The sequence below is a fragment of the Lonchura striata genome, chromosome 24 (genome assembly GCF_050655825.1).
Source record: "Lonchura striata isolate lonStrDom1 chromosome 24, ASM5065582v1, whole genome shotgun sequence".
Lineage (NCBI taxonomy): Eukaryota > Metazoa > Chordata > Aves > Passeriformes > Estrildidae > Lonchura > Lonchura striata.
This window is the reverse complement of record NC_140726.1, coordinates 4477198-4502125: the sequence shown is the minus strand read 5'-3', so window position 1 is coordinate 4502125 and position 24928 is coordinate 4477198. Positions and strand designations below refer to the sequence as shown.

The following is a 24928-nucleotide window of genomic DNA, read 5'->3' as shown; positions in this document are numbered from 1 at the left end:
AGCTCCAGAGCCAGGGGCAGCTCCAGACCCAGGGGCAGCTCCAGAGCCAGGGGCAGCTCCAGAGCCGGGGCAGCTCCAGAGCCAGGGGCAGCCGCAGAGCCAGGGGCAGCTCCAGACCCGGGGGCAGCTCCAGACCCGGGGACAGCCGCAGAGCCAGGGGCAGCTCCAGACCCAGGGGCAGCTCCAGACCCAGGAGCAGCTCCAGACCCAGGGGCAGCCGCAGAGCCAGGGGCAGCACCAGACCCAGGGGCAGCTCCAGACCCAGGAGCAGCTCCAGACCCGGGGACAGCCGCAGAGCCAGGGGCAGCCGCAGACCCAGGGGCAGTCGCAGAGCCGGGGGCAGCTCCAGACCCAGGGGCAGCTCCAGACCCAGGGGCATCCGCAGAGCCGGGGGCAGCTCCAGACCCAGGAGCAGCTCCAGAGCCGGGGACAGCCGCAGAGCCAGGGGCAGCCGCAGACCCAGGGGCAGCTCCAGACCCAGGAGCAGCTCCAGACCCGGGGACAGCCGCAGACCCAGGGGCATCCGCAGAGCCGGGGGCAGCCCGGGGCCGGGAGGGGCCGCGGGCTCCGGCGCGGCGGGGCCGGGCGCTGCGGTGGCGAGCGGCGCGGGTGCCATGGCATGCTGCGGTCCCGCCGCTGCTGCACATGCTCAGCAGAGAGCCGGGCGGCTCAGCCCCAGCCCCGGCGCTGCTGCCGCTGCTGCGGGGAGCCCTGCGCGCCTCGCCGCGGCTCCGGGGGCGCGGGGGGCGGCCGCGCCCCGGCTCGGCGCATGGGGCTCGGCGCTCCCCGCGGCACGCTCGCCGGCCGGGGCTGCTCCAATATGTGCTGGGACCTCTGGAGCTGTCAGCGGGCAGACAAGGACACGGGCAGCGGATTTTCGTGGCTGTACTAATGAAAGGGTTCAAGCTCGCCTGGTAAGCGCGGGGTGGGGGGGATGCTGCGGCTCCCCTCCCTCCCCGAAATGGGGAAAAAGGGAATGCGCTCCGCCAAGTTGTCGGCGCGGCCGCTGCGGCATCGCCGGGGGGATCTGGGTGCGGGGAGGGAGGGAGGCACCGGGAGAGGCTCCGGCGGTGCATGCGGCGCTGGGCCGCTGCTGTCCGGGCAGCTCCGCAGCCGCGCTGCGATGCGCGGAGCGCTCCGGCCGCATCCCCCTCCCCTGCTCCGCTGCCGGGCTCTGCCTGAGCCGCATCCCCCGCGCTCGGGGTGCCTGGGCACGCAAGAAAACAAACACGGGCAGTTCTGGCCGGAGAAAGGTGGGGGGATAAAAAAGTGTTTTGGATGCTGCGTGCGTGGAATGGCTCCTGCTCGGCTTGTCCTTTAAACAGCGGCTTTTGGGGATGCTCCTCACTGGCGTGGTGCTGTAAGGACACAGACGGCAGAGTTCCAGGGAGCCCAGAGCTGCCAGCGAGGTACCCGAGTGCTCGGTAATTCTTTCATCGTCCCTGGGTGTTTTGGGGGAAACTCTCCAGGTTTGGCTAAGTGGGCAGTGAAAGAAAACATTGTGTGGGTGAAAGGCAATTGACAAAGCTCTGTGTGTGTGTGTGTGCCTGAAATGTTCCCACGTAAGTAATTTTGTTGGTCAAGTTTGTATTTTACAGGGCTACTTAAATATATATGTAATACATATGTAATAGAGGATACAATTTTAAATTATATATAAAATATAAACTTGACCGTCAAAGGCTTACATAGAATTCCGAGTATATCAAAACTATTTAAAATTTCTAATATGTCAAAACCACTTAGTTGGAATAAATAGGCTTTGAATTATGATGATGAAATTGATTTAGCCAGAACTTTATCAGATGGGAACGGTTCCACAGTTAACAGTGGAATGTGACTTCGTAATTTGGGTTGAATTGGATGACAAGGGCAATGGGAAGGCCTGTTTCTTTTCCTTAATCCTTTTTTTTTTTCTCCTGTAATGAAAAAGGAAGTAATCATAGACATAACAGCCTCCTTCTCAAGTGCGCTAGTTTGCATCAGGATGAATGTGGTGCTTTGAGATCCTCGCCTGTAAAGTGTGAGAAAACAGCAAAGTTATTTTGCATTTGTTATTTTACTTATTGTTGCTATTTTAATTTTATCTTCTTTTTTTCTGTGTAAAAAATAAAAGCACTACAGTATAGCACTAGGAAGCATCTTGTACTGGGCCCCAGGGGACAGACCCGAGCCAGGGATGACTCAATAGGTCATCTCTTTTTCTAATTTTTCTAATTCTGTCTTTTATTTAATTACTCTGAGAGCCTTTGAATTTTCCCTGTGTGTACATGGCTGTGTGTCACACAGGCTGTACAAATGATACAGATATTAGCATTTGAAAATATTATACTATTTAATTTTTTTTTTTACTTAAAAAAAAAAAGAAAGCCTCTCTCTCGCAGTGATCTGCTGCCTTGTGTGCTGAGGAGTTGCATAATGGCTCAGTGGAGTAGCAGGAGAGCAAAGCATGTGCTGGAAATGCTGGGAATGCTGGGATGGAGCAGCTCTGCAGTGACATGGCCCCTGCTGCATCCCAAACCCGGCCGGGAGATCGCTGCGTGCCGGGGCTGGGCAGCTCTGACCTTCCCTGCTCCTCCCAGTTTATCCCAGTTCATCCCAGTTTGTGCCGGCTCGCCATGCTGGAGCATCCCGGTGTTGGGGCTGGGCAGCTGTGACGTTCCCAGCTCCTCCCAGTTTTTCCCAGTTCATCCCAGTTTGTGCCGGCTCGCCATGCTGGAGCATCCCGGTGTTGGGGCTGGGCAGCTGTGACGTTCCCAGCTCGTCCCAGTTTATCCCAGTTCATCCCAGTTTGTGCCGGCTCGCCATGCTGGAGCATCCCGGTGCCTGTGCAGGAGGAGCGGGGAGGCTGGAGGGGGTTCCTGGGGACATAAGCAGATTACAGCGCTGGGGGAAGTGCTGGCTGGGCTTCAGCAGGTGACGCTCTTCCCTCTCTGATCCTCGGCCTCCCGGGGGCTCTGGGAACAAAAAATCCCATAAAGTTCCCCATAAAAATCCATAAAAATGCCAATCAGTTCCCCTGGAATCATTCGATAAGTGCAACCCAAGCTCTGCCTCTTCAGCATCCCACTTCATCCCAGTCCCAAAATCAAATATTCTGATTGCTTCCCTTATTTAATTATACAGCATTCTGGATCTCTGCAGCTGTCACTCCATTCCCCCTAGGTTATTTTGCTTATTTGGTTGTGCTTCAATATCCAGCACAGGAGGGTGAGTTAGGGATGTTATTTCAAGTCCTGCTTTGCCCAAATCTGTGTGTTTGTCCCTGCTGGATGGATGGGAGGAGCACAGATTTAAGGACAGAAAGAATGCAGGGCTCTCTGAGCCTGCTCGGGGTATTTAATGGGGGCTGGACATCCTTCATGCAAAATGAGCTTATAGGGTTAATGTTTGTATAAAGAAAAAACATCCAGTGCGTGGCCTGCAAACAAATCCTCTGGTCCTTGGTGCAGGAGCAGCACTGCTGGGGTTAACCCAGATTTCCTCCCAGAGCCATGCTCAGAGAGACACATGATTTCTGTCTGTACCAGGGAGGGACAGAAAGCTGTCAGCAGCAGCAGCCTGCTCTGACCCTTAGGAACTGGACCTTTCCCAGTTTTCAGTTTTCCCTGTCTGAAAACCTTTCCCGTTTTTCAGACCCCACGTCCATCCCGTGCTGTGTGACGACACCAAATCGCAGTGTGTGACATCAGGGAACCTCTGAGCCTGGCCTGGCTCAGGCCAGCGTGCTGCTCCCTCACGCCATGCCCTGCATTCTTGCAGCACCCACCTCACCCTGCCCAAAATGATCTCATCCCCAGGTGGCTGGTGCTCCTGGGGACAGCCAGAGGGGCTGGGTGACACCGGTGTGGCAGTGAAGGACAGGCTGTCCCTCACACTGCTCCAGCACAGCAGTGATGCTGCAGCCCCCGAGGGTGCTGGCAGGACAGATGACACCAGCGATTTGCCTCATCACAGCCTGGTGACTTGGTTTAATTGGTCATTTTCGTGTTTTAATGCTCTCTCCGTCTTTATATTGTGACCTGGTGTTGTGAGAGCTTTTGCCTCCAGGCTGACATCAGTGTTATCTCACAGCTCCTCAGGGACTCTAATCAGCCAGGCCTCCAGCTTTAAATCTCTAAATCTCAGAAAGCCAAAAACCACAGCAGCCTTTCCCTCCCCTTCCATCTCAGCCTCTGCTGCCTGCCCTGCTCTTCCTTCTTAGGAGTTTTGGGGAGCTCCAGCAGAGATGGAAACTAATTTAGATCTTTGATGAAAAATGGAAATCTAATGCCAGAAGAGCATTGCAGGGACAAAAACAAGCTGGTAGCTGAACTTGATGTCCCATAAATGGGAGCAGAGTAAAAGTCTGCTCATCTGATTTTCCTTCTTTTGTGGTTCCTTCTGTATTGCTTGTGCTGCTGTGTTGGTTGGAATAGTTCTGAGCTGCAGAACCTGTGATCTGGAACCTACAGAGAAAAGAAGGGCCAAAGGCTCCACTAAAAATAAATCTGTAATTCATTTTTCTGCTAGTGCCTGTGGGTGAGGAAAAAAAAAAAAAACACAAAAAACTCTCAATGTTCCAACACCCTACTTATCTGAGGGAAGGATCTCTTATGTAGTTGTGGGGGTGGGATGGGAACTAGGTAGGGTTGCAGAACAGCAGAGCTAAAATTAGAAGTTGTTTGATGTCAGGGAGCAGTGAAGATTGACTTCAGGCAGTTTCACTTCTGCATTCTGGAGGCTGCAGGGACCCTTTGTGCCTCCACCAGGCTGGCCCTGCCCTTCCCTGGCTCTGGAAATCGATGTCTCAGGCTGTGGAAGAGGGGAAGGAGGGGTTCCTGAGCTGTCCCACCCCGCTCTGCTCTTTGCCGCTTCTTTGAGATGTAAAATAACAGGTTGGTGAGACAGGGACAGGAGGGATGGCTCTGTCCTCACTTCCAGGCATCGCTGTGACACACAGGGGTGATAAACGTGGGTGTTTGGGATTCGTGGCTCCGTGATTACCCAGGAAATGATGAAGCTGCTTAAATCACTTCCAATTGCATGGTGAAGCTGCAAAGCCTTAAAGAACGTCTGCGTGCAGCGACGATGAACTTCATCCTGTGGCACTGCAAATGATCCCGAATGAAATTGGATTTCCAAATCAATTCTTCCTCAATTTTTGGAGAAGATTCACAAAATAGTTCTGTTAAAGTTACGTAATTGTGCTGCTGTGCCCATTGTGCTGTTCGACCTTCACATTACAGGTTCAAATGTTGCATTTTCCATCTTTCCTGTCTTCATTGATTCTTCTGCACCTACATCTTCTTTTATTCAGGGGGAAGAAATAGGTGCTGATAATCCCCGTCTAAAAACCACCAGGGCTGACCCACATACATATAAAATATGGTATTTGGGAAAGGAGAGGCCTTAGCTCCTTATGAATTCTGCAAATGGAGCTGAGGAATCACAATGTTCCTGTTGGCTGGTGCTGCGGCAGGAAGAGCAAACCTCATTAACAGGTCCCTCATCTTCCCCTGCATCCAGAACATTCTGACCTGGCCATACGTCCTGAATGTTCTGGCTGTCCATAAAGTAAGGTTTTTATCCTTTTCCAGCAAGAAGATGTCGTGCCAGGTGCCTGGAGGAACAGCTTGGAGCAGCCTTGGCAGGTTTATTCTGTAGATGGCTCTGTGAAGTCACTGAGGGGTAATTAGCAGGTTTTGTGCTCATTTCTCTGGCCTTGGTGTTATTTTTTCTGTCCTTTTCCACAGTGGGAAGCCCTAGGAAGCAGTGAGTAGCCTAATCCGAGTGCACTAAAGCCAAGGAAAAGCTTTGCACACAATTCCCTTGGCCAGGCTGTGCTCGTGGGCACCAAGGGAGGCAGAAATAGAAGCAGGATCAGCCCAGCACCAGTTTTTGTCCTGCTGCACAGTGCCACGCTGGATTAATACCTGCAGTGGCAACAGGCTGTGAAACACAAGTTTTATTTTAGTAAAAGTATGAAGTTACAGTGGAAGGACACCATTTGGAATAAAACCAAGGCATTTTCCAACCCTTGATCTGAGACTGGGTTTGCTGTGTGATAATAGACTAGCAAAAGCATCCCTTTAATATCTTTGTTTCTTGTGTGGTTGGTTCTTGGCATCAAGTTTTGATTTAAATTTGGATAAACATCTGTAATTTTGTCCTCTAATATGTATGTGAAGATTGAAACCACTCTGAAGACAGGCAGACAGAGCAGTTCTTTGACTTAGGCCATGAAGAAGCTGCACTTTGCAGAGTTTGCTGCAGCACCCAGAATCTCTCCCCCAGATCTCTCCTTGGGCTTCGGATTATTTTGGCTAATTGAATCCAAATAGTTTGTTTTGATGGGAAATTGCCTTCCCCTCTTATCAGATAGCAAGATCACCTTTCTTTCCGTCTCCAGGCCTCAGAAATGTCAAGTGAAGGGCAAACTGGAAAGGCTCAGGAATTCTGCAGCCTTTGCTCACTCAGGGCCTGGAGTTGAGGAGAATGAAGCAGCAGTGGGGTTGTTCCAGAGATTCTTTGCCCCACTGAAAAGCCTGAAAACATGGAAAATTCAGTCAGGAAGAGATAAAACGTGGAGCTGAGGCTGCTGGGTGCTGTTTGAGTGCTCAGTCCCTTCCAAAGGGAAGGAAGGTGCTGCCTGTGGGAGCTGGGGGTGACGAGAGGCCCTGATTGTGCCTGGCTCTGTCGTTGACCATTTTCATCCTGATGTTGCCTGTGCCCCACTTTCCCTGCCTGCAAAATGAGGCAAAGCAGTCTGCCCTTCTTTCTCCCCCTTCCTGGAGCAGAGAATTTCATGGGACAAGTGCTGGAAGGAGACAGAAATCAGTCTTCCCTTTCTTCTCCCCATTTCTGGAGCAGAGATTTTCAAGGGACAGCTGCTGAAAGGAGCTGTTGGACAGAAATCAGTTGCCCCTTCCTTTTCCCAATTCCTGGAGCAGAGATTTTCATTCCCTCATCTTGGGAAGGAACTTTTGGACAGAAATCAATCTCCCTTTCCTTCTCCCCCTTCCTGGAGCAGAGATTTTTGAGGGACAGCTGCTGAAAGGAGCTGTTGGACAGAAATCAGTCTCCCTTTCCTTTTCCCAATTCCTGGAGCAGAGATTTTCATTCCCACATCTTGGGAAGGAACTTTTGGACAGAAATCAGTCTCCCCTTCCTTTTCCCCATTCCTGGAGCAGAGATTTTCATTCCCTCATCTTGGGAAGGAACTTTTGGACAGAAATCAGTCTCCCCTTCATTCTCCTTCTGCCTGGAGCAGATTTTCATTCCCATATCTTGGGAATGAGCTGTTGGACAGAAATCAGTCTCCCTTTCCTTTTCCCCATTCCTGGAACAGAGATTTTCATTCTCACATCTTGGGAAGGAGCTGCTGGACAGAAATCAGTCTCCCCTTCATTCTCCTTCTGCCTGGAGCAGATTTTCATTCCCATATCTTGGGAATGAGCTGTTGGACAGAAATCAGTCTCCCCTTCCTTTTCCCCATTCCTGGAACAGAGATTTTCAAGGCACAAGTGCTGGAAGGAGCTGCTGGACAGTGTCCCACGTTTTGAAGTGTCTGATTCACCCCGTGTGTGTTGATAGTTGTGTGGGACTGAGGAGAAGCACTCACATAGCTGGAATTTCTGCTTAATTTCTGCTCAGCAAGTGGGCAGGGGCAAGGCCTGGAAGAGGCAAAAATTGCCATCAAAACCTTTGTGGTGCTCCCTGAAAAATCATTGTGTCCTGGTCAAGGCCTCTTTTGCTTTTTCCAGCTGAAATTCCAGTTTTCCTCTCTATTTTAAATATTCCTTTTGTTGATTGAGTAGCTGCTGTGTTTTTGCTTCCCCAGAACTCCTCTGAGTTCAGGCCCTGATTAGAAAGTCCATGTTAATGCATTATTATTTTAATTGATGCTTATTTATGACTGTTAAGTGCTAACTTCAGGATTTTGAACCTGTTTGAAGTAAATTGTAGAAGTTGCAATAATATATCCAAGGATAGAATATCCAAGCTCAGGAAATGGAAACACCAAACCCAAAATGCTGCACAGAACTCATTTTTCTTCTGGGTGCCCTTGCAGAGCCATGTGCTGAATACAAGATGCTGGAATGTTCTCTGATCTTCTCCTTTCTGAAAGTTTTTCTTTTGGCCAGATTTAGGCCTGTGCTGTTGATTATATTTTGCATTTTCCAGTGGTTTATTCCCCTGTAACCATTTTTCCAGGACAGACTGCTCTCTGTGGTCACAGCCAAGTGATCCAAGGGCAGATGCTCTGCTTTTTTCCCAACTAAAAAAAGATGCAAAATGCTGCCACTCTCCTTTGACAATGTCACAGCCACTCCATGCATGTGGCAGACAAGCAGAGAAAGAGGAATTTGTGGATTTTTTTTTTTTTTGGGGGGGGAGATTCATATATTTGGAGTATATATTTTGAATAATTTTCAAACCACTCAGAATAGCAAGTTTGGTAGAATGTGGTTTGGACCACAGCTAATTTCAGGCCTTGGATTTGGAAGGAGAAAAATGGAGGAGAAAATGAAGGGGAATGAAAAGGACTTTGGGGGGAAAATCAGGTGTATTTTGAGGAGTAGCAAAGATTTGGTAACGGAAGAAATGTCCAGATATGCACATCCAGTTCAAGAACATCTCCCTCTAATTAGAGTCATTCCCTTAATGAGATGCTGAGCAAATCAGGCTGTGCTGAAGGGACAGGAGGAGGTGGCCAGGCCGAGCATTGCAGAGCTCATTTGCAAGCTGCAGTGAGGACACAGAGATGCTGTGAGCTAAAAGGTTTGCATGGAGACAGAGGAGTTTTAGAGAGCTGCTGGAGAGGCAGAGCTGTAATTTTGGTGTACTTCTGACCCCGCAGGACCAGAAATAAAGCAGCTCTGGAGATGTGGAAGAAGTGCCCTGTGCTCAGGAGGGGATTGGCTTGTGGCTGTGCAGCCCTCAGAGCTGGAATTTGGGGTTTTTTTTCAGAGCTGTCAGCTGTTAGAGGAATGTGATGCACAGCCTGATGCACATTTTGGGAATGAGGTTTGGGAGGCAAACCCGTGCTTTGCTGTAGGCCATGAAAGAAGGATGTGTCCTGAGGCCAGGGCTCACAGAACCTGAGCAACATTCAGTGCCTGCCCCAGGGCACTAAAGCTGCAGCATTGCTTCAAATACCTGCTGTAGTATTTTTCCAGCAGGAAGAACAAGTTCCCCATGGATTCTTTTCAGTTTTAAAAGCAGCTGATAGCACAACTGATCTGGGAAATAGAGCTGTTTCTAAAATTGTGTTGTTTTACAGCAAAAGAGGCTCTTGAAAACAGAGATTTGATGTGCTGGGAAATTTTCATGCTCCACCTCCAGTTTGGAGGAAGAAATTCCATCCCAAATAGTCAAGATGGACAAAGGGTAGAAGAAAGAAAGTGGAATTAGTCCTGGTTTGCAGATGAGGCTCATGGAGATTAAAGGTGTTTTTCCTTTTAATTGTTTATGAATAGCTGTGTATTAATTCCCTACTGGAAGCTTGGCTTAGGAGAGCAAAAAATTGTTATGGCTAAAACAATTCTCTAAAGAGAGCGAACTCTACTGAAGTAAGAGCCAGGATGAGAAATGCAAACATCCATCCCTATCTCCTGCACTTCTCACAGGGGACTTGCTCAAAGCTTGTGGGCTGAACCCTTCTGACTGTCCCAAAACCACCTGAATCCTTGTAACTGTCCCTAAACAACCTGAATCCTTGTAATTGTCCCAAAACAACCTGAATCCTTATAACTGTCCCAAAACAACCTGTGCCTTGCTTGTATTTGGAGATACCACAGTTATCCTGAGGACATCTGTTCTTTCAAGGATTACAGCCCATATTAGGAATTTGGGATGATTTGGATGTCACTTTGCAAGATTTCCCACATGGAACTCCAAATCCCATGGATGTCTGTGTGTGTCTTGGAAGTTTAGGGGACAAAAATGCAGCAAGTCAAAACAATCCTTGAAATTGTAACACTCAACTAGCCCTAATTTTGCAATCATAGCTTGTAATCAATGTAAGTAATTTGAAGTCCTATATTGCTGCAAACTGGGCCGCTGCCTCTTTTAAAAACTGGAAATAATAGTTTTAAATTATTTAAATTTAAAACAATAACTTAAATTGTTTTAAATTGTTTAATTTTAAAGAATGGAAAGCAGAACTGGAGGCTGAAAAAAGTGTGATATTATTGAGGTATTGTCCCATGCTCCTGCCAATGGGGTGTCCTGTACAGGGCCAGGAGCTGGACTTCAATAATCCTTGTGGGTTCCTTCCAGCTCAGGATATTCTGTGTTCTGTGGGTCTGGTTTCTCTTTATTAACAATTACCTATTGCTGTTCATGACCATGACAAGTGAATGAGTTTGTCCCACTTCTCTCCTGCTCCTGGCTGGGAGGATTTGACTCCAGCCTTGTTTCTTTCCCACAATTTCATATAATCCCATTGCTCATTGTTCAAAAATAAAACAGCCCCAAACCTTTTTAGTACAGCTTCTCTTTCTCTTCAATATTTACATTCTTCAAATATTTGTTGACCACTCCACTTTGTTTACCCTTCAAGTTTGTTTTCACAAACGAGCCTCATGAGTGCTGTGATGTTTTTGTTGCTTTCCTTTGAACTCGTTGCTCTGTAAGAAAATCTGTCTGGTTCTTTGCCACCCTTCTAAGCGTGTTCCTGGTTGGGATTAACTGATCATACAGAGCAAATATTTCATCATTTATGGGGGGTGATTGATCAGCTCCGAGTCACATCATCCTCTCTGCTCCTATATCATGTCACAGGGACATTTTTCATTTGCTTTTTGCTCTTCCCTGTCCATCTATGCTTCTTTCTTGCTTTCTAAATTCTTTAAATTGCTGGCTGTGGCTTTGTTTCCTCTGCTGCACCTGCCTGGAGTAGGTACAAAGCCAAGGGCAGCAGCAGGGTTGCGTTCCTGCTTTCCCGGACGGGAATCAGGCACAGCCTCTGTTTATTTTTCTCCAGGCAGGTTTTTGAAGTGTGTTTATATACACTTTCAAGATGAGTCACATTGTTACCTTCTGCATTGTAGAACCTCCGTGGAGAAGGCCTTTCCCGGAGCTTGTATTTGGAAATACCCGAGTGTTGAAGGCAAATATTTCTATTTATTCTAAATATTTCCTGTTGCTGCCTGATTTCCCTAGCAGGGAAATCGATGCTTTGTGTTGCCTGAGAAGGTTTAGGAGGCTCAGGGTGAAAAGCCAGAGCTTTGTGGGAGCGAGGAAGTGGAATTTCGAGGTAATTGGGATGTTTATGTCCAGGCTGACCGCTCTGCTCCTTTGGCGTCACAGAAGTGCTCCCTGGTGGTTTGCGCCGCGGGGATATTTAATCAAGCTCTGCTCGGGATGCCAGGGCCCTGCAGCAGCAGCGAATATTTCATGAGGCTGTGCTCGGGCTGCCAGGGCTCTACCAGGGCGGCAGGACCGATGGGTGAGGGCACGAGAAGAGCAGGAATCCTGCAGTTTCTCCTCGGTGAGGGCAGCCGGGAGCAGCCGGGTTAACCGGGCGATGCGGGACATCCTTACAGCCACGCTGGGAGCTTTTCTGCCCGGTGGGCAGCAGCCAGCTGGGATGCCAGAGCCGGGCAGCGCATTGCAAAGGCGGCTTTGTTCCGGCCATGCCAAGGCGTTAGCAGAGCGGGGAATCTTTTTGTCAACTGCTTTGAGATGCCTCGGAGCAGCAGCAGCGAGGTGCCCGGGCGGTTCCGTGGTGCTCCCCCCGGCAGGATCGCTGCGGGCCGCGGGGAGCTCGCAGCGGAGCGGGGAAGAGCCGCAGGCGCCTCCCGGGAAGGGCGATGCGCTAACAGGTGGCCGTGGAATCCTTGAAATCCTCCTTTTTCATCTCTCAGGCAGGCGGGGGAATCCTTCCTTTGTGTGTGTGTGTGCTGGGAGGTCAGGCGGTTCCTCGGGAAAAAGGACGCGGGGTTGGGATGGAGATGCTGGGGTGGAGATGTTGGGATGGAGATGCGGCTGGATGGGGGAATGTGTGTGGGGGTGGAAGCGCTGTGGGGGGAAAGCTGGGGAAAACTTAAGGTGGAGAATTGTTTGTGTTGGGTTTGAGGTGAAATTTTGGTGCTGCTGATCCCTTCTGTCTGCCCCTGCAGTGACACTGGAAGTCCAGTGGCAAAACATTTAACTCTGTCCTGAGGGAAGAAAAGAGGGATAACTAATGGAAGCACTACTGTGATGATTTCACAGGGACCTGTAATTAGGGTGAGCTCCTGTTTCTGATATTTTTCCTTGTGTGTAGGGCAGCCTTCTCTGAAAAGCTGTTTTGCTTGTCCCTTCATCCTCCCTGAAAAGGGGAGCTGATCCTGCTGAGATGCACTCAGGTCCTTGTCTGCCTGCTCTCCCCAGCCCTCAGCACGGTGCTATAACCCAAATAAATGCAGGAGTTCCTTTTGTTAGTGCTCCATCTCGGAGACATCTGCTGGCATTATTGATGTGCCTGTTAATCTTCATTTTCAAGTGCACTGACTGCTGGATCCATTATCTGTCAGTGCAGAGCAAAGGCTTCTGGGGTAAAAGATGCCCCAGTGTCGCACTACGACACAAAATAACTCACACATTCACCCTGGATGTGAAAGAGAGAAAAGAGGAAACTTTATTTCTGGCCTTGCAATATATAGAATTCTAAAAGTGACAGTGGATTGGAGGATGAAATTGCCACCTCTCCAACCACAGTAGTCAAACCAACAGTTCGTCAATTTTCTCACAAAGAAGAATGCAAAACAATCATTATTTACATGATAGTGCATGAGAAGCTCTAGTAGGAATATGTAAACATCAGAAGGTATAGAAAACTTTTAGAAGAACTTTAAGACTTTTAAAAGAACCTCAGTGCAGGAGGACAGAACATGCAATGCACAGGAAAAACCAGATGGATTTAGTGCCAGGCAGAGGCTGACAGGGATCTCCAGGTGTGTGAGTGGTGCATGGTTAGAAATTCCAGAGAGTGGCAGCTCAGCCAGCCTTTCCCACTGCATCATTCCAGACTGGCAGCTTCCAGGTGGGATCTGCTGCCTCTCCGTGGTGCTGTGTGCTCTCCATTTCTCCTGACATCTTTCCTGCAGTGCCTCTCCGTGTTGGGACGGGATTCTCTTGGCCTCAACCGACAGGGAAAAACTGGTTTGCCTTGTGCTGCTCTTCCTGTTCATTTTCAGAGATCACACTGATTTAAAGAAGGCCAGAATTGCATTAAACACCCTCGTGGGCATCACTGTTTGTGAGCTGAGAGCTGTGCTTTCCTCAGGGATTTGGGACAGACCATGGCAGTGGGTGATGAGGAAACTGCCTAGACAGATTCTGGCCATGCTACAAATGCCTGTCCTGGCTGGTGGAGGCTCCAGCTCTCTCTCCAGCACTTGTTGATGCTGAACCTCCCCACCCTTCCATCCATCCCTGCACCTCTCCTGCTCCTGGCTGAGCCTGGTGTTGGGGACAGCAGGTAGGGCTGTGTTTCCTGGTGAGGTGGGACCTGCTGCTGGTGAATGTCTTTAATTCTGTGTGGTTCCTTTTGTGCAATTAAGGAGAGCTAATTAGCTCCTTTTAGTGCAGTCTCCTTGCAGAGGTAGCTGACCTCTTGTTAATCCTGGATTAAGTTCTTACTAAGAACTGGCTCTTTGTGTGTCCCAGTTAAGATGTTGACACTTTGTTCTCTCTCTCCCCTTGTTCTCCTCCTCCCCCTCTTCCTCCCCATGCCTGTGAGCACATGATTCCCTGCCTCCTCCAGCCCCCACTGCTGGAGGAATCCATGGACTCTGAAAATGCCACTGCCAGCTCAGAAACAGTTTTGCTTGGGCTGGCACCTGTCTAGGAGCCCGTTTTCCCCAGGAGGAAAGGGAGAGTGCTTCTTGTTGCTTGACAGGGTGGGAATCCTGTGGGGTTTGAGGAGTAGCACCCGTGGGCTGAGCAGGAGTTATCAAACAGGACCAACACCCCAGGCAGAGACTCCCCCTGTCCCGTGCTGTGCAGTCAGGAGTCCACCCATTCATTCCTAAAGAGAGTGAATGGCAGAAAAACAGATGCGGATGAGCAAAAAAGCAAATTAAATATGTGCAAAATGCTAATTATCACCAGGCTACCCACTAGTGCTAATCCTGCTTGCACATCTCGAGGTTGTTGCACTGAGTTTTCCCTCAGTTTCCTTCAGTGTTTCTTGCCATTTCTGATGTCATGTCTTTCAAAGGCAAGGCTGGAAATAAAATGCAAGTGTGTCCCCCTGGTTCTGTTCTGAACTCAGCTGAGAAGCAGAGATGTTGGGGAATAGCTCTCCCAGTGGCTTTAAGTTTTCAAACCAGATCATATTAAAGGTGGGCAAAGAATGACGGGGGAGAAATGAGAAACCCTACATGAGGGTGCACATTGCTGCCTGACGTTCTGCAGACAGATTTTAAAGGCTTCTTTTTGTTCTGCACCGCTGGTGTGGCTTACAGGGAGGGTAGGATTGCTCTGGAGAGTTGATCCCAGCCCCAGCTGATGCTCTGCAGGCCTGGACATCCAGGCCCTGCTCTGTGTCCCATGGATCTGTCACCAGTCCCAGGCTTTAATTACTCGGCCAGTGCCTCATTTCCTCGGGGCTGGGAGATGCAATATGCATGAGAGTGCTTGTGTTACAGCAGCAGAGCAGCCCTGCAGGCACTGCACTTTGGGCAGGGAGGAGGTGCTGCCTGTGGGACACCGAAGAGCCTGACACAGATGTGCCTGAAATTGGAGCATCCTCCCAGGCAGGGATCTCCAGATGTGGCTCTGTGTGAGAACCCCGGGCTTGGTCTGGGGTCTCGTGTGGTGGAAAAGTCTCTCCTCCAACCCGAGCTTCCAAAGAAAGGCTCAGCAGTCTCTGTTGTTGGGTCTCAAGGCAGTTTATTGCAAGTTATCTAAAAGATTTTCTCCTGGGCTGCTGTGGTTTGCTCACAGCTCAGGCAGAGGCACACACACACCCTGACATCCTCTCTGACCCCGACTGCTTCTTCTCTCCCGCCCAGGGCTGCTGCTCTCTTTTATATGATATTTTACATATTACATGGTTACAGTTTTTCCCCAATACCTACTACCTGTATTACAAAGTGCTTTTCTGCTCTAAACCAATCTGTGAGTGCCAACATCACCGAGAACATGGAGGCAAGGAAGAAGAAGGAGGAAGAACAGGATCAGCCCACTTTCCTCCATCTTAGAACTTCTGACCCCCATGTACAAAGTAAAAAGCCCCCTGTACAGGTGCTAAACCCCCCCTGTACCATACTAAAAAAATTTCCCCTCTGTTTTGTAACTACTTTTACTATCCTATCGAACCCTTTGTGACTGCTTGTTCCACCTCCAAAGTTGGTACCTCATTCCATGGCTCAAACTCAAAATCACATCTGTTTCCAGCTGCCTGCCAGGGTCTAAAATGCCTCTGACCAAGGCCTGGAACCTCCAAAAATGTCTGAGGGACATTTTGAGTTCCAACAGCTCTGGTCCTGCTGTAGGGCTTGGTAGAGCTGTGGTGTGCAGGCTGGGGGTTGTGCCGTGTCATGCTCAGCAGGCATTGTCCTTCACACATGAAATAAAGTCCTTGTCTTGGGTCTTGAACAGCAGACTCGTGCAAGCGAACCCAGCTGACATAAAATGCATTCTTGCAGCTCTTGAACAAGACAGGAACTTGCAGCTTTATGTCAGGAAGAGCTTCCTTAAAGGCTCCTAAAGATCCTCTCTCAGTGCAGTTTTATTTAACTTTTATTACCATGAAAAAAAACTGTCTTCAGTGCTAGGGATGGTGCTGCAGAAATATAAAAACTGTTTGTCCATCCAAGAGTTTTGGGTGAAACTTTGCAGATGTGACCAAGTTTGTGAAGCTTTTGAGGTGCTGCGTGGTTTTCCAAATTCCCCATAACTCTGCTCCTTGCAAACCATGCCAGATAATCCTAAGAAGATTTTCTCTAAGTAAATATTGCATTTTTACTACTGCTCTTTCAGTGCTTTTGGGAGAAGGACTTTTGTTTTGTTCATCTTCTCTCCTGACAGTGTGAAGGGTGGGTTAGACCTAACCTCATGTCTGTGCTGCCACTCCATGACCTGCTTTGAGCCTTTGTGTGTTCCAGATCTGAGGTAGCCATTATATTGAATTTATCATTTTGGGTCAGTGTAACTCATGTGACTGTTGAAAAATAGCATCTGTTCAAACCTCAAAATTCACCCAGACTAAGCATATCAAAATTTGTGGAGGCTGAGAATTATGTTTTTAACTATTTTCTTGCTTTCTGGAAGAGAAAAAAAAAACCACTGAAACATCTATAGGCTGTCAAACAAAATGGGACCATTCAGATATCTCATTCCAAGTGCTGTGGAATGCAAAGTGTGAGGCTTGAATTGATTCTGGTTCGAGGTACAGAGCAGTGTTTGGGAGAACACAAACCCTTGCATAATAATGTTTGCCACAGATGGGTAATTGAGCCTTGAATTAGTTACAGTGGTTAGTTTTGTTTGCTTCCCAAAATAGGTTTCTCTTGTCTGGTCAGGATTCATCCAGCTTCAGCTTTCAGCACTTCCAGCTGATACCTGGTGGGATCAAGCCTGGATTCCAGGTGAGCATTTAAATCTTGCCATTCCTTGGCCTCCAGGCTGTGCTGAAAGGATGTAGTGCCACTGCCTTTGGTTCTGGTTGCTCTTCTCTGAGTTTATCCACATTATCCACTCACTGAACCTGGGTACAATCCTGGCCATGCTGTTTCAGTGGGAGTCACACCATCCTTGGCTCTGCTCTGCTCATAGAGAGTGGGAAAATTCGAATTTAAAATGTCATTTCCTCAAAATACCTTTCTAATTCTCCAGCTGGCAAACTTTGGGAGGCATTTGGAACAACAAAGCTGACCTCAGGCTGATGGGTGCAACAAACTTATGAGAACAGTGGCACTTAAACAGTGAATTCACGTGCACCTAGGTGTAATCTCTGAGTAACATGAGGTGATGGTAGTGTTGTGGTATCCAGGCAAAGGTGTGTATGGTAGTGCTGTTTTTAGTTTAAAATCATGTGCAGCCTTGGAATCGCTCTGGTCTGAGCCTGCTGGAGCACCTCCTGCTCCCACTGATGGGAAGATGCTCCTCTGGGAATTAGCACTCAGAGCTGGGACTGATTGGCAAGAGAAGAGAAAATGCACAACCCTGGGTGTGGAAGGGGCAAAATGCAACAAGAGCAGCAAAGGGCAGAGTGATCAGCATTTGCAGCATTCAAGAACAGCTCCTTGTGCTGTCAGTGGGGGTTGTTCACAGCACCCTGAGCCCAATAATTCAGTGTAATTCCACACGTGGACACTTGTGCTCAAATCAGGGGTGTCACTGCAGTGCCAGCTCAGTTCTGCACTATTTCCTTGCACACCCAAGGCCTGATTTCATAGGCTGGGAGGCAAAGTGCAAGATGGGTGATTGCTTTGCTCTCTTTTAATCCTTCAGTTTAATTTTTATTGTACTGAGAGGGATTTATTGTCCCTTACTTATTGTATTGAGAGGGACTGAAGTCTATCTCCTTATTCTGGCATAAATATGTCCCCAAGCAGGTTTGGAGTGATACAGTGTCCTCAAAAGAAACACCACCTACTAACGCTGAAAAAGCTGTAAACTTTGCTTGATAATGTTTCTTTAAGAATCCCAGGCCTGTTTACACATGGATAAGCATGGCAAAAGAAACAAACAAAAAAAGAAAAGAAACAAAAAAAAAAGAAACCAGATTAGCTTCCTAGACGGAGCCGGCTAAATTGAGTTGAGGTCACCTTAACTCTGAATGAGCGTTGTTTAATTCAGCTCAGATAATCCACGTGGCCACTTAATTAGGGTTTAATTTTCCTGCCCGTTCTTGCTTACACGCTTTGCAACTTTCTCCCAGAAGCGCGTGTGCGGCAGGGAGGACAAAACACAGAGCTTCCAACCTGGTGGATTTTAATTCCTAGGGTGTGTTGATGTCCTTGAAAAGCATTTAGGGTCACTTTTTTTGGGGGTTCCTTGGGGGAGATGCAAGCAGGGTGTGGAGGGAGAGAGGTGGGGACAAACACATTTCCAACCTGTCGGATTTTAACTCGTAGTGTTTAAATATTCAAAAAGTGCTTGGGGTTCTCTTTGGTGGGGGAGATGCGAGTGGGTTGGGCACATTAATGAAAAACGGGGAGGACAAATATGGGACAGGTTTCCAACCTGTCGGATTTATAACTCGTAGCATTTGTTCAAGCCCTTGTAAAGCCTTTGGGGGTCTCTTTGGCGGGGAGATGAGAGTCGGGCAGGCATTCCTGGGTGCATAATGTAAAACGGGGAGGACAAACACAGCATTTCCAACCTGTTGGATTTTTAACTTGTAGCGTTGTTCAAGCCTTTGGGGGTCTCTTTGGCAGGGGAGATGCGAGTGGTACATTGTGTAAAACAGGGGGGACAAACACAGTGTTTCCAACCTGTCGGATTTTTAAAAACTCAGCAGCGTTTGTTCAAGCCCTTGTAAAGCCTTTGGGGGTCTTAACTCGTAGTGTTTAAATCCTCTAAAAGCACTTGTGGGTCTCTTTGGTGGGGGAGATGCGAGCGGGGCAGGTACATTGTGGAAAACGGGGGATAAACACAGTGTTTCCAACCTGTCGGATTTTTAACCCGCAGCATTTTCTCTGGCCTTTGGGGGTCTCTTTGGAGGGGGAGATGTGAGTGGAGAGGAGTGGGCGCATAATGTAAAACGAGAAGGACAAACACAGCGTTTCCAACCTGTCGGATTTTTAACTTGTAGCGTCTGTTCAAGCCTTTGGGGGTCTCTCTGGCGGGGGAGATGTGAGCGGGTTGGGCACATGATGTAAAACTGGGAGGACAAACTCAGCGTTTCCAACCTGTCGGATTTTTAACCCGCAGCGTTTTCTCAAGCCTTTGGGGGGGGGGGGGTCTCTGGCAGGGGAGATGCGAGCAGGGGTGAGCGCGTTATGTAAAACTGGGAGGACAAACTCAGCGTTTCCAACCTGTCGGATTTTTAACCCGCAGCGATTTCTCAAGCCTTTGGGGGTCTCTCTGGCGGGGGAGATGCTCGCGGGGCGGGCAGGGGTGGGCTCGTTATGTAAAGCGCTGCGCAGGCGTGTGCGCGGAGCGTGTGCGGCCGCACCGGGCAGCATCACCGGGGGGACGGGCATGGGCACGGCCGGGGCAGCGTGTCCGGTGCCCGCAGCGCCGCGCTGGCCCTGAGAGAAGCCGGGCAAGGGCCGTGCCATGCTGCAGGAGGTGAGTACCCTCCCGGCTGGCCGCACGGTGCATGAATGAATGAACCCCCGCGAATGCCGAGCGATCCCCAGTGAATCCCGCCCGGCTGCCGCTGCCGCTGCTGCGCCGCTCCACGCTCCCCAATGGCTGCCAGGTTAGTGCTGTCGCTGTCACACGTGTGTCACTCGGCTCCTGCGGCTCCTCCATCGCACACAGGCGCGCTCCGGGCAGATTAAAGCCGGAGTCCATGTTGGTTGCTGCTGCTGCTCTCCGTTCGGGGGACTGGAAAGCAGGCGGCGTGACATCATGGTGCAGAGATGCTTCGTTTCTTTTCCTTTCCGCCGGCTGATCCCTTTTATTTATTTTTTTTTTCCATTTTATTTTATTTATTTTTTTTCCTCTCCTTGTTCTCTCCCCCCACGCACGTGCCCTGCCTCTCCTGCAGGGCGGAATTGCTAAAACAGCCTTTTCGATTGTTCGGAACAATGGGCAAATCTGATTGTTTGGCTTCTTTTTTTTTTTTTTTAATTTTTTTTTTCTTTTTTTCCTCAGCTTTCATTCCCCTCACCCCTCCTCATTTCCCCTTCACGCCCTGCTGTGTCCCCCATCCCCCATTCCCACTGTCCCCCATCCCCCATTCCCACGGGGACAGTTATTCCTGCCATAACATCTGGGTCCAGGGGAAGAGGGAGGCAGGAGGGGGTCGAAGCTGGATGCGTCACGGAGCTGCTGCAGGAATATGGTTGGATTTGTTTGCCCATGTGCTCTCCTGCCTCTACAAGGGCTCGTGGTTCCGCTCTGCCTTCCTCTCCCGGTGTTTGTGTATTTGCACGGATGGGGAGAGGCAGGATTTGGTTTGTGCCGCTTTTTCAGGCTCTGCTCCAGAGTCTGTACAGGTGGCTTTTTTTTAATATATTTTTTGGCAAGGGAGAACAGTAGGAAGTGAGGATTCATTGCACTGTGTGTGTTCACAGACAGGGAGAATCTGCTGAGTGCCCTAAAAAATAGCTTTTTCTTAGATTCCTGGTGGCTGGCATTGTCCTGTGCATCATGGAAATGCTGGTTCAGAAAAGAGAATATATTCTTGTCCCTTGTTCCATTAAATCACAAGCATCTGCAGGAGAAGTGGGTAGATTTAGGATGCAGCTTGTGATTTTGACTCAGTAGGATGGAAACTTTAGGTCAAATTTTCGGGATGTATTTTACAGCAGTGCAATAACTTGGAACCCCCAGCATTCTTCTCCAACATTTTCTTGGAGAATCCCTTATCTGATAAACAGCTGGATGGAGCCCCCATCTGATAAACAGCTGGAGGGAACCCCCATCTGATATACAGCTGGAGGGAACCCCCATCTGATAAACAGGTGGATGGAGCCCTCATCTGATAAACAGCTGGATGGAACCCCCATTTGATAAACAGCTGGAGGGAACCCCCATCTGATAAACAGCTGGATGAAGCTCTCATCTGATAAACAGCTGGATGGTACCCCCATTTGATAAACAGCTGGAGGGAACCCCCATCTGATAAACAGCTGGATGAAGCTCTCATCTGATACACAGCTGGATGGAACCCCCAGCTGATACACAGCTGGATGAAGCAGAAGGGAATCTGTTAAAGGGGGAGACAAGGTGGAGGCAGGTCCTCAGGACAAAGGGCATTTGTGGCTCTTGCACTGAGGGGGTCTGACCCTCTGTGGTTGTATCTCTGAGCTGGCCAGTGCTGCTGCATGGCTGGAGCAGAGCAGGGGGGGATGACGGAGGGGATGGATCACAAATCGTTGCGTTGTTATTTTCAGAAAGGTGAAGGGAGGAAACATCAAGGGCTGAACAAAGGCAATTTGTTTGATCCCAGCTTTGACGATCACAGCGTCTTCCATTAACTTGTGAGGGCTGTGCTGACGAGCTGTGGGAGTGAGTGGGAGGATGCAGAGCTCCAGCTTTGTCTCCTGCTCCTGCTGCACAGCGTCCCTGTCCGCCCCCACGGGCTCCCAGCCTTCCTCGAGCCTTCCTCAGGCTCGCTGCCACCAGGGCTGGTGTTCTCAGGGGGACAGTGCTCTGCTGGGGATAAAGTCCATGAAGCCTTGCTGGAGTTACAGCAGGGAAAAGTGCCTGAGCTCCTCTGGATGGAATCTGGGAGTCCTATCACACCTACATCCCCACCCAAATGTGGGCCTGGGTCTTCATCATCAGCTTCGTTGCTTTATCTCACTCTCCCTTCAAATAAAGCAAATATGACAGCAGCATTGCACCCCCAAAGAACTGAAAGATTCTGATGTTAGCTTGGAAATGACAAGGATTAAAATAAACAGCTTGGATTTATTTTAATTTTTATTTTTATCCTTTGAGCTGTCAGGTTTGCAAAATTTCCCGCACATCAAAGATGGTTTAACAGTGTCTGTGGTTGTTTTGTTTATTTTTTAAACAAGTCTTGTGAGCTCTGTCCTGCCCCAAGTTCCAGACTTGGAGATGTTGACGGGAGCATCAGACATTGCTGTTCTTGCTTTTAATTACAAAGGCTGTTGACTTTGTGGTGGGGAGGAGAGGAAAACAAAGCCTGGATCTGTTCTTCCTTGGGAAGTACAGCTGTAGAGTGGGTGACCTGCAGGTGACTGTGATGGGCTGTGTCTGTCACCTTCAGAGGGATGTGAAATTCTTACTTCTGCTATTTCCCCTTCCCTGCTTCCCAGATTTCTTTGTATTATCCATCATACTTCGTTTTACGTGGCTTGCCTTCCTTTGGAGCAAATGGAATGATAATAATTTGTGGCTGAGGGAGCGGTTTGGGGTGTGATTATAACCCGTGGTGGTTCCCTGCGCATTAACGACCCTTCCCAAGTTGCGACTGGTGCGTTATTTGATTTATTATTAAGATCTCTCTTGTTGCATTTCAGAAACATTTTCCAACTTCTCCTCGGGATTTTTGCAGTCACTCCAAGCAGGAAGGCAGAGCTTGCTTCCAGGCTGGCTGAGGGGGAGTTTCAGTGAGAGATGAGGCCGTTTGTCCATGGGTCTGTCTCCAGTGGTAACCAGGATCGGGTGATGCAAGGGGACAATGACATGGTTAATAATGCATCTGCCCATCCTCGCGCTGCTGGCTGTGGGCAGAAGGCAAATTCCTTCCTAATGCTTGCAGTGATTTGCTAATCCTCTGAGGCATAATAATTGCATTAATTTTATTTCATGAATATGTAAACATGTGATTGGATGTCATGGGAGGACAGCATTCTGCGAAATGTCAAAATAGGCAGAGTAAATCTTAAACAAAGCTGGACTTTCCTGCTAAAAAAACATGCAGACGGCAGAGTATTTTTATGATTATTTTCAAAGCACTTGTCATGAAACACTCCTTGGTTTCTGCACAGCCCTGCAGGTGTCATTGCTTTTTTGACTTACTGCTTTCTCTTTTGTCTCTCTTGCTGGGAGATGTAATAGAAATAGAACATTTTGTTATTGCTTGTAGAGCAATGGCGGGCCCAGGGAATTGCTCCAGGATCTGTGCAGGTTTTCATTCTTGGATTATCAATTTGAAGGGAGTGTAGGTTGGTGATCAAAAGTTGTTACCATCTGCTTGCTGTTTGGGAGACTGCATAATGAGCTTCTGAATCTCCTCGTTTTCCACTGATGTCAGACTGGATGGCAGAAAAGTATCTTTGTAGGCGTCTAATTAACCCCTCTAATAGCTGTTTCTGAGGAGAATTAACTCTTTTCAGTGCTACAGCCAGGCCTGAGGTGCCTTCTTGACCTTTCTGCTCTTTTCCAGACTATCAGCACAAGTTCTGTGTTGTCCTCCAGGATCTCCTCTGGTCTCGTTCAGGGAAGTGTAGGCACAGGCTCGACTTTGCACAGCCCATGGATTTCAGAGAGAGAGGGTTCAATATGTGCTTCAATATGTGCATCTCTGCTGCTCTGGGGACACATTGCTCAGCACTTCCAGAACTCAGCTCAAATTGCAGAGCAGACCCCAGTTCTGGGCCTGGAAGAGCTCGTTACCAGCTCGGTGCTGCAGGGAGAAGTGAGTAATTGCAGTGTGACTCTTGGAAAGCAGATTCTTTTGAGAACTGAGAGGACACTTGTAGGCCTTTAAGCTTTCCAGATCAGGAGTTGGATGAGGAAATCCAGGGGTTGAGAAATGCCTTGCAGGGAATGGTGTGGGTGGTGTTTTTCTGCCCCTGAGAAGCTGGTGGTGGCCACAGCTGTGTACCTGAGGCTGCTGCTTGTTTAGCTGAGCTGCTCCAGTTGCAAAATTCTTCGGTTCTTTTCCTACTTCTGGCTGAATTCTTATTCACATCCTGCAAGTGGCAGACACAGAGGGATTTGCTGTGTCACAGGTGCTGTGCCAATGCCCTTCTGGAGCTGGCTGCTGGCTTTGGGGCACCTGTGGTTTGGGTAAGAGCTGCTTGTGTCAGTCCCAGGGATGGCTGTGGTTTCAGAGCTGCTGGGATGGACAGACTTTTGTGTCACTTCAGGATGCTTGCGGGTCATTCATGCAGAATTCATTTATCAGACTGCAGCAAAGCCAGGTTTCTTGTGGAAAATGAAAGCATTGTAAAGAGTTCCTTTATGGTTTTAAGGTCATCAAGCTCAACTCGTGGAATATCTTTCCCAGAAGTGACTGCTTGGTGCAGTTCTGTTCATCACCTGGTTGAGACCCTTACAGGGAGTGTTCTGTTGGAGGAGAAATTTGGCCTTTCTGTGTCTTGCCTGGTGTCTCAGGGGCTGGTCCATGCCTTGCCAAATGTTCTTTTTCACCAGCTGAAGGAAAGTTTCTAGACTCCCAGAATGGTTTGGGTTGGAAAGGCCTTTAAACATCACCTGTCCCATGGGCAGGGACACCTTCCACTCTCCCAGGCTGTTCCAAGCTCCATCCTTGGAATTCCAGGGATGGAGCAGCCAGAGCTTCTCTGGGCACCATCTGCCAGGGCCTCCCCACCCTCACAGAGAAGAATTCTTTCCATTTATCCAACCTAAATTTCCTTTATTTCACTCTGAATCTATTAGTCCTTGTCCTATCACTAAAATTTCTGCTAAAAACCCCTCTCCAGCTCCAAGATACTGGCAGGCTACAGATTCTTTCCTACACTGCTGCAGATATTGATGCTTTTCCTCCACATCTGAGCAGAGTTTGGCCCCTTCCCATCCACACCATGCTTGCTGATGGGGTTTTGATGAGGTTTTCCCTTTAGGGACAGCAAGGACATAAACCAAGGAGACAAACCCAGCCTTCTGTGCCTTCAAATGCTCTGTGCAGGGTTTTTCACCTCAGAGCAAAGGGGCTGCTGCTTAGGTGGGCTTGTTTGTGTTCCGTCCCTCACTTAACCTGTCTCATCTGCTGAAGGCTGCTCTGCAGGGGGACGTGAGGCCCTGAATGCACTCTGGGCAATTAGGTCTCTAAAGCGTTATTTATTACAATTATTTTGGTTGTTTTTTATTTTTTTTTTTTTTCAAAGTGGGTCAGGCTGTTTCAGGCGTTGATTCCTGGTTCAATTGCAGGCCGTGGTCGCCATGGCAACTGCAGAAAGCGTTCGTCATGGCTGTGCCTTGGGCTGGATTCAAACTCCAGGGAACCAGCAGCAGGGAGAGCTCGGAGGGGCTCGGGGCAGGGGCAGCCCTTTCTGTGCTTTCTGTGCCCATCCTCGCTGCCACGGAGCTCAGCTAACAGAGTCTTCCTTTGCTCTCCCTGTGGAGTCCTTCATGCAGAAATATTCAGCTTTTCCCAACCATCAGAGAGCAGGAG

At 49.0% G+C, this 24928-nt stretch overlaps 1 protein-coding gene across 10 annotated transcripts in view; it reads left to right on the top strand.

The window, feature by feature from the left end:
- GRAMD1B (GRAM domain containing 1B) overlaps positions 1 to 24928 on the top strand; it is a 112059-nt gene that overhangs the window by 38944 nt on the left and 48187 nt on the right. Inside the window, exon 1 of one of the 10 annotated variants that reach the window (XM_077788000.2) lies at positions 698 to 914. The exons of 5 other annotated variants lie outside the window; for them this stretch is intronic. In XM_077788000.2, the coding sequence (XP_077644126.1) occupies positions 892 to 914 (23 nt within the window). In that variant the 5' untranslated portion in view covers positions 698 to 891. 4 more of the 10 variants (XM_085560398.1, XM_031506835.3, XM_077788001.2 and 1 more) reach the window with 4 other exon arrangements.